Source organism: Rhipicephalus microplus, chromosome X (genome assembly GCF_043290135.1).
Source record: "Rhipicephalus microplus isolate Deutch F79 chromosome X, USDA_Rmic, whole genome shotgun sequence".
In the NCBI taxonomy this organism is placed as follows: Eukaryota; Metazoa; Arthropoda; class Arachnida; order Ixodida; family Ixodidae; genus Rhipicephalus; species Rhipicephalus microplus.
Genome location: NC_134710.1, coordinates 91,175,115 through 91,184,027, shown reverse-complemented (window position 1 = coordinate 91,184,027; position 8,913 = coordinate 91,175,115). Strand labels below are relative to the sequence as shown.

The following is an 8,913-nucleotide window of genomic DNA, read 5'->3' as shown; positions in this document are numbered from 1 at the left end:
CTTTAGATCCCCGTAACGTGCCGTCTTCGAGGACTGTCCTCTCCGCCATCCAAACTTCGAAGATATATTTCTTTTTTCTCTCATACCAACGTTATTGTTCAGTTCCGAGACTGCCGCATAGTGGATGCTCATCACAGAATAACTGCAGGCAGGTATGGGCTTTGATAGTGCTTGAATGGGGGCGTTGGCCTCAATAATATTTTTCTTGAGTTTACTGCGAAATTCGTGAAGATCTTGCTAACAACGAATAAAAATTGGCACATCCCACGTACAGTGGGAATCGATGACATGCGAAGCACGAATGAGGAAGGTTCATATGTCACTTTAAAATCAACACAACATTACGAGGCGGACGCAAATTATGCCGTACACGACTTCCATGTCATTATTATCATGTTTCCGCCTGGCATTTGTGTTCATCGTCCTTTCACGTCAAGTAATACCAAATTTGGTATATGTGAAGCTAGAGCGAAACGCCCGTGAGCGTGCTATGAGTGTAGCATGTAGTCATGTTTTACAGGACACGCATGACATGATTATCATGTTTGGACGTTTCATTTACCTTCGTCGCCTATTCACGTCAGGTGATACCATATTTAGTATATGTGAAGTTAGCGAAACAGCCCCGGGCACGCTATGAGCGTAGCATGTAGTCATGTTTTAGATGACACGCATGTCATAATTATCATATTTGGACGTGTCATTTACCTTCGTCATTGGCTCCGTGCCGTAATACCAATTTTGCTATATGTGAAGCAAGCGAAACGGCCTCGAGCGCATTGTGAGCGTGGCATGTAGTCATGTTTTTACATGACGCGCATCTCATGATTATCATGTTTGCACCAGTCGTACCTTCGGCGTACTTCGTCCTCCATTCACGTCCCGTAATACCAAATTTTTTAGATGTGAAGTTAGCGAAACGACCGCGAGCACACCATGAGCATGGCGTGTAGTCATGACATACATTTCATGCATGTCATGGTTTCCACGTTCGAGTGTGTAAAGTTATGTTCGCCATGCAGTCATGTCATACCATATCAGTTTCGCAATAACGTCATGTGAACGAAACCTCCGAAAGAGCAGCAAAACTGTAAAATGTAAATCATGACAATAATGACATATATGTCATGATTTCATGTTATGACTAGTCAGTTATGCTCGTCATACAGTCATCTTATGCTATACCAATTTTGGTATTGATACCATTATGTAAACGGCCAGGAGAGCTAAAGGTCGTAGGCGGCTAGATAGATAGATAGATACGACAAAAGTCGTCGAAGTTCGCTAAGAAATCCTTTGCATATAAAAATGCACTGCCACTTTCATTTGTCACGGTGCTCGAATGACGCATGTTGACCCCTGGTTTCTTTGCAGCGGCGGCCAACAGCGCGCCCTTCTACGATGCGGCAGGCGGCATGTACGGAGGCACGCCGCTGTCGCTGTTGGCGCTGCCGGCGTCGTGCGTGCCGGACGTGAGCGCCAAGGCGGCCCTGCCGGCGGCCGCCGTGGCGCGTGTGTCTCCGGAGCCCGGACCGGGGTCCCGCGACGAGCTGCGGCGGCTCGTGTCCGAGCCGGACCTGCTGCTCGCCTCCGAGGTGGACGTGGACGTGGGATTCGTCTGCAAGAAGTGCCAGCTCGTGTTCCCTGCCGAACCGCTGGTGGTGGCGCACCAGCGCGCCGCGTGCTTCGCGGCCGGCAAGCCGCCCAACGTGGGCGCTGACTTCAAGCCTTTTCTCAGACTGGTACAGCGCGCGTGGGAGTGCCGCCGCTGCCGCGACCGGCTCCACACCGCGCGCGAGTTCAAGTTCCACTGCGACAGTGAGCGCCACTGCGGCAAGAGCCCCAACAAGGCGCCCGAGGCCGGCAACAACTAGCAACGCGCCACCCGACCGCCGCCGGCCCGCCGGACGACGACGCCGTGCGAAGCGCACGGGTCTGCTGGTGTCGCTGCAAGTGGCGCCAACACGTAGAGCTGGCGCGCCGAGTCCCTTCGTCTGTTTCCCTCTACAAAGTAATGGGCTAGTCGCTCTAGGTGTGACTCCCTCGTCCCTTCTTGTGTTCGTTCATGGAAGAGGCTGCCACGTAGAACGAGCGTGTATCCCGCACTTGTACAAAACGCGTATCCAGTGGAAAGACGACTTCCTGGCTCGAAACGGGTAACGTCGTTATCTTCCTTGCCTTTCTGTTGTGAAATTGCTTTCCGAGTGTTCTGTTCGTGGCGATATTTTGCGAAAGGAAAACAGAGCGTCACTTTGTTCCCCAGTGCACTGCTTTGAGAGATATCGCTGTCAAAATTAGCCTTTGAAAAACCAAAGTGTGGCACACGTGCGAGTGAATGTTTCATTTTTTTTTCTATGTGCAAACACGTGTGATGGTGTCTCGCAGGGAACTTCATTGTCCTTTTCTGCAGGCTATAGCGCCTGCGTGCGCCCTCTGGCGCGACCCACGGCAACAAACGAGAGGCTGCCTTCTCGCGCGATCTCGTTCGTGCGCATGCCAGTGTACGTTGATCGCGGAGCAACATTTGCCGACTACCTCCAAGTATCGTGTGTTCGTGCGTGCATGTCCGTGAGCCTGCCCTTGCTGTGTGTGTTGAGAAGCGACATCTGATTTGTTAGACCGAAGGCCGGCATGTGGAATCGCGAGATGTCCTGGTTCTTTTCTTGCTAACTTTCATCACCTCTGATGGCAACTTCATCTCTTTTCATTTCTTGCTGGTGTGTTTTGCCCCTCGAGGGCCTCCTCGCGTTTTTAGGTGTGTACAAAGCCACGGTGATATGTTGAATCAAGTGTTGGTTCGAAACTTTTGCAATAACTTTTTCGCGACAACTAGTTGCTAGATGCAGCTCGGCCTGCCCTGTTTGCGGGTCTGAGTCGTTAGCAGTCCCGCTCCTTGACGGTCCGGCGCACACACTGCGGACGGGTCGAGGGTGGCTGGACGATCGTACATGGTTCCTATCTATTGCGAAATGCACTGTTACGTGTGAGCAGCATTTCGAAAGGCGAAAGCAAAATCACTGGTCAAGAGGCACCGTTCCCCGCGCTGCTTACAAGCTCCGTTCCCTTTGTCAGTGTGGTTACAATCACAAGTTTAGGACAATAATGTCCAGCAGAAAATATTTTTTTTGTAAGAATTATTTAGTAGCGAAGGACAGTTGTAGGGTGAGGCTGTGTCAAAGTTCAATCCCAAATCCCACATTCGTTTTTCTTGTTTTTTTTTCGGAAGTCCCGAACGCACTTTTGCAATTTACAAAAAAAAAACAATGAATAAAAATTCCAGCGTTAGAAATTATTCGTTCATATTTTAGTTGAAAAAGGTTAGGGCAAGAATTACCTCGCTTAGGCGACACGACAGTTTTTTAATTGTAAACTCACTCGATTACTTGCTGACTGGACGATAGCCGGCAAGGCTGTCCGTGCTATGGCATTAGAAGCATTTGACCCTGGCAAAAGGAGCAGAACTTGTAAGCCCGGGAACCTCCCTTGAGGTCGGCAGACAAACAAGCAAAAGCAAAATATATAGTATATATAAATATATATACAAGCACATTAATTGTGCTGATGACAGTTCCTAACTCAAAACAAAATAAACATGCATACTGCGTTTTGTATGTCCACATATTGTGATTATGTTTGAAGCGAGCAGAGGTGTGATTCTCCTGTTGTTACCGAAAGGATGGACCTGTTTATACGTGCCGCGTTGCATCCAGGGACAAGCTAAAAAAAATATATACATACTCGTGGGTTCCCGGTTCTCGTATAGGCGAAGCAAAAGCGCGTTGAAATTCCAGCATTACAATGGCATCATAGCGACGACCGCCGTCTTTGCGTTCCCTCCCACGCCACTCGTGCGGCAAGGCCCGAGCAACAATCCCCGGCGTACGATCACGTGGCGCAGCGTTCTCCCCGCCTAGCCGGGCGAACTGCTCGCCGCGCGAAGCAGCGCATTGCAAATGCCCGACACTCACCGGCGCTTTCAGTTGCCGTGTTGCCAAGAGTGCCCATTCGCTTTTCTCAGTTGCGGGAAGGGGGGGTGCCCTAAATCTGTTCAGCTTGCTCGGACTGCAGCTGGCGACGTTGGCGTTTTGTTCCCTGTCCATCGAAGAAACAGTTGCGAGATATTGTGCTGTTATACATACACAAACACACACAAAGACACTTGAAAGTTCCTAGGTGGCCGTCGAAACCCCTTCCCCGAGTCGTCGCCGGCGCTTGCCAACGTTTTGTTCTTCCAAACTGAAACACACATGTCAAGAGACCTGTACATAACGTAGTCTTGCCGAATAATGTCTGGGTGATGTCTGAATGTGAGGTAGTCCGTGTGAACGCTACAGGAATGGTGACCGCCTGGCAAGCGGAAGGGGCTTTTGCTACGATACGGGACGAAATGCACCGAAAGAGTGACGCCAAAGAAGCTTTCGAAGTTAGGAAGCCTGGTTCCACATACTTCGCCGTGAACTTGATGGCACAGGTTCAGAATTTGATCCGTCACTGAGTTCGTCAAGGAAAATTGCCCACTTTTGGAACGCATTTCGGTGAGGAGCGGTTGACATTGGCTCTATTGATGCTAATTTCTTCTACCATGTCTTTCTTGCTACCAAAAATGTGCTTCTGGATGAACATTGTGCTAAATGATATACGTATGCAATTGCGCTGCACGCAAATATCACTGGCTCTTCAAGCACACTGAATGCTCTTCAAGCACACTGAATGTGTTATTAGTTTTTATATTTATGCCTCGTTATTTTTTACTGTCAGATGGCAGGACGATAACAGCTTCTCGTCTGTATGTATTGTGTAGGAATTCGTTCGATTACTCGGACAAAACAAGATGCTGGAAATGGAACCATTCTCATTGTGTACTCACAATGCATATCCACTCGTTTATGGTGACATGCCTCATAACTATGCAGTCAGCATATCGTGCGTTGGCCAAATAGGAAAGATACTTCATTCAGCTGTTTTTCCGTTCAAACGCATATTTGAAAAATTCACATGCAATACGTTTATTTTTCGCTCTCAGAACACGCCAATTAAGAAGTTTTGATTCGGCACAGGTGAATGGGGTTAATTACCGTTATGATCTGCCGTGTATTAAGCTCCGACTTAGAGCCTTTAGTGAAAGAGAAGAAAAAAAAAACCCCACCAAAACAATGTTTTTGATTGCTGAAGTACTAACGGTTAAAAACAAGCAAACGACGTGATGGCAAAGGTGAATCCCGATCAGTTAATTTGTCCTAAAATAATGAACATAGAATGATTGTCTCGCATGCTGTCACACTTTCTTACAGCGACCATAACTGGTACCACGGCCGCTGAATGAAAACAAGTGCGAGTATTTCACCGCAAATGAGAAAGTGACTGCGATGACACGACGTGAATATATTGGCGCAATTAAAATTTTCTTGCGGTATTTGTATCGTCGCAAAACTGAGCTCAGTGACAACTGGATTGTAGCCCTGATAAAGCTATAAATTAGTGTAAGACACGTAATCTGCATCACATGAAACCTTTATTTTGTTCGTGGTTGTGCGGGACGTAAGCTGTGCACTATCATTGGGCGCCCTGCGTGTATTACAGGCACTAGAATATGCGAGCAGGAGTGCCCCAGGACATACCACTCAGTATGCACATAAGGCACGAGCAGCTAGAAAAAAAAAGTTTTTATTGAGCAGATACGTTATCCGTTTTGTCGAAATGATTCGGCCCTTGTGATTAAACGCTTCTTTTTGTTTTTTTTACCGCTGTATAGATCTTTTCCATGCTCGGGAACAGCGGTCAGCGCCATCGACATACTGAATTGCTTGTAGCGGTGTCACAGCGTGCGAGCTCCGCCCAGTCCAAAGCTCGCCACAACCGTCTATGATCACGTGACAACAAGCACTGCAGCTGCAAAGCTGCCTCCGAGCACGGCGCGTCGGGGAGGAGCTTCCTGCTTGTGCTCCGCGACGCGCTGTGCTCGGAGGCAGCTCACGTGATCATAGACGCTGGTGGCGAGCTTCGGGCTGGGCGAAGTTCGCGCGCCGTGACGTTGCTACGAGCACCTCAGTATGTGGAGGGCGCTGAGCGCTGTTCACAAACATTAAAGAGGTTTATAGAAGAAACAAAACGAAAGCGAGGAGGAGAATTAAAATATTGCTCGCCTGCTGATAGATTTTCAGCGTTGTCTTTCGCTTGTCAGTTTTTTTTTGCGGCTGAGTTTGGTCCATTAGACTTCTTCGCAAGGAAAGCCGTTCAGCCTTATACGCTGGGTCGGAGTGTGTGTATCCAACAGGTGCAACATCGTCGTGATACGTACAACGTGGAGTATGTGCTTGTAATGCATGTTGTTGTTCATGAATGAGAGCCACTTAAAGGTGTTAAGGTTCCAGAAAAAAAAAACTATACAGTCCAAATACAACGTCTACCTCTTTGGTGTTTCATTTAGTCGAATAGAATATTTTTCGCTAGCAGGCAAGCAGGCTTTCCTATCGCACGCGAAATTCGCACGAAAAAGCGTGAAAAGGCATACCCCTTCATTCGCGAACAAATGCCAATTCTGTACTTATGTGGCACGATGTAAAAAAGCCTCGAGAAGGCACTTTACAGCCGCATCTAATCGTCGAAATTGGACTGCCTTTTGCCGTACTTGACCTGCGGCGCGCCTGTATAGCAAGAACGCTTCAGGGAAGTTTGCATTGATTGCTTAGCTGCCAAGTAGCTGGCCGTTTTATATTTCTTTGATACACCCTTACACAGCTAAGAAAACACGAAAGCGGCCTCGGTGCGCCCTTTTGCGCGCGTGTGAAGTACGGGTTCAGGCAGAAGCTTGCAAGCCGGCTAAAACCAAGAGCGACATTGAAGCTTGCAAACACGCACGCCACGCGGTCGACCAAATACCTCACAAACACGGGTCAGGAAAATGGACGCGGCGCCGTCGCACACCCTCATTCACACGTATACACTTCATGCAAACACCGCCATTAAGCAGCCACATTACGTGATTCTTGTAGGGGGTGTGTTCGAGAGAGACATTGTAGCTTTTTTTAACAAAGTAAGCCTGTGAAGAGACCAAGGATGCACGCCATGGTGTACATACGGCCGACACAATTTGCAGACGCGTGAACACGGAGGCAACTGGTTTGAACCAACTTATATACGTATTAATCCCGACTGTACGCATTGTTAGGTCAGGGTTCGCATCCGGTTTCTATCGACGCCACTACCGTCTCCCATCGTATGTCTTCATTTCTGTAGCACACTGTCGAGCTAGTTGCAACAGGTACAGTGTCTTCATATTAGGTTGCAAGTGTCCCTTATTTTCGGCGTGCGGGTCAACCAGTGCACAATTCAGTCTAAAAAAAAAAATAATAACAGCCACCTTGAAGCCGCATAGGTTTAGTTTCAGTACAGGCAACTGTCGGGTCTGCGGCTGCAACCTCCGCCCGTTCTGTGGGTTTATTAGCCCTGAACGCCAAGCAAGTTTATACTACCTCAAACCCAAGTAAAGAAATAGTATCTTGAAGTTCCTATGTGCATGTATATGCATCAAAACATGTATGTACATGTGTCGCGTATATATGTATACATACGTATATGTATATACAGAAGCGTATAGTATAAGGTGTAGGATGATGTCGACCTCAACACTTTCATTTTCTTTGAAGACAGCTTACGAGGCCTCAGTCTCTTGAGAACGGGAGGCGGAAAACACAGCGTACCATCACTTTTGCTTTCATCTTGACCATAGTTCAGAATTTATCTGTACGTTCAATAAAGCTGCACCTAGAGTGCAGCTCTGACGTTGAGTGTAATGTCAAAACGTCTGACCGAACCTCGGGTGCTTGAATTCTGCCCGTTGCCCACATGTTACGTTTTGCGTGGTGTTATGTCCCAACTTTTTTGTTTTATTTTTATTTTACATATACATATATCTCGATGATCACAGTGTTTGTTGTAAATAGTCCTGAAACTTTTTTTTGTGGTGAGCTGATTACACTATAGTGTGTCTAATATCGGAAGGAGAACCACAGCCATGCACCAACTAACTACAGTCAGCAGCTGATACTCGCTCTGCTGTGAGCCTGTGAATCAGAAAATAAAAAAAAAAATAAAATATGGGATGCGTTGTCTAACGTTTCCGCAAAAGTTCAAGGACTTCACAATTTCAGTCCCGGTCCTAATTGTTGATTTCTGTTGGGTATTCAAGTTGTTTGTTGTGTAATATATGCCCCACACTTACTCGGATGTTTCTAAGTTCATGATCGAATAGTGTTTGCCCTCTAAGGCATTTATATGCACTTTCATTGTTTTAGTTGTCACTTCAAAGCAAAGGTTCGATCTGTGTCAATTGATACTGAACACACTGTTCTGTTGCCTGCCACATATTCGGTGTCCCTCTTGTGTGATTCGAAACAACAATGTTGGCAAAGAAATACATTGGTCAAGCCCTGGTCCCATTTTATTCCTGGAAAGGTTTTCAATGGTTTTCTGGGATACGTAACCACTGCAGGTATATTTTTGGTATGTCACGTAGAAGACATAATAAAGACGACAACAATGTCAGTAATAACTACTGAGACGCTGAGGATGGTGAAAGGATTCTAGGTTTTTACATCACAGCTCATGTAGTTGGCTTGAAGTTCTGGAATAAACTGTCTTATGTGAGAAAAACTCTTGTGTTGTCGTTGTCTTTCCTGTGATTGTTGTATACTCTGTCAGTGAAATTTATTGGAACCAGCAAGTTTGTTTCGTCTACAAATAGTGATGGTACGGGAAGACAAACACACATGTGTAGAATGACTGTAGAAGCCAGGGAGAAGGGTACGGGATCACATCGTGTGCTTCCCTCCTCTCCCCTTCTTTGTAGCTCTTGTCGCAATTTTCAATAAATCGTCTCCACTGGCCTGGCCCAGTGTTCGGTGTAGATGGGGC

At 47.1% G+C, this 8,913-nt stretch overlaps 1 protein-coding gene across 1 annotated transcript; it reads left to right on the top strand.

Annotated features, from left to right (window-relative positions):
• Window positions 1-1,332: 1,332 nt before the first annotated feature.
• On the top strand, window positions 1,333-8,652 carry LOC142775655 (uncharacterized). Its single transcript, XM_075877278.1, has one exon. It carries the CDS (start codon window positions 1,350-1,352, stop codon window positions 1,872-1,874), a length of 525 nt encoding a protein of 174 aa, XP_075733393.1. The 5' UTR covers window positions 1,333-1,349; the 3' UTR covers window positions 1,875-8,652.
• Window positions 8,653-8,913: the final 261 nt, after the last annotated feature.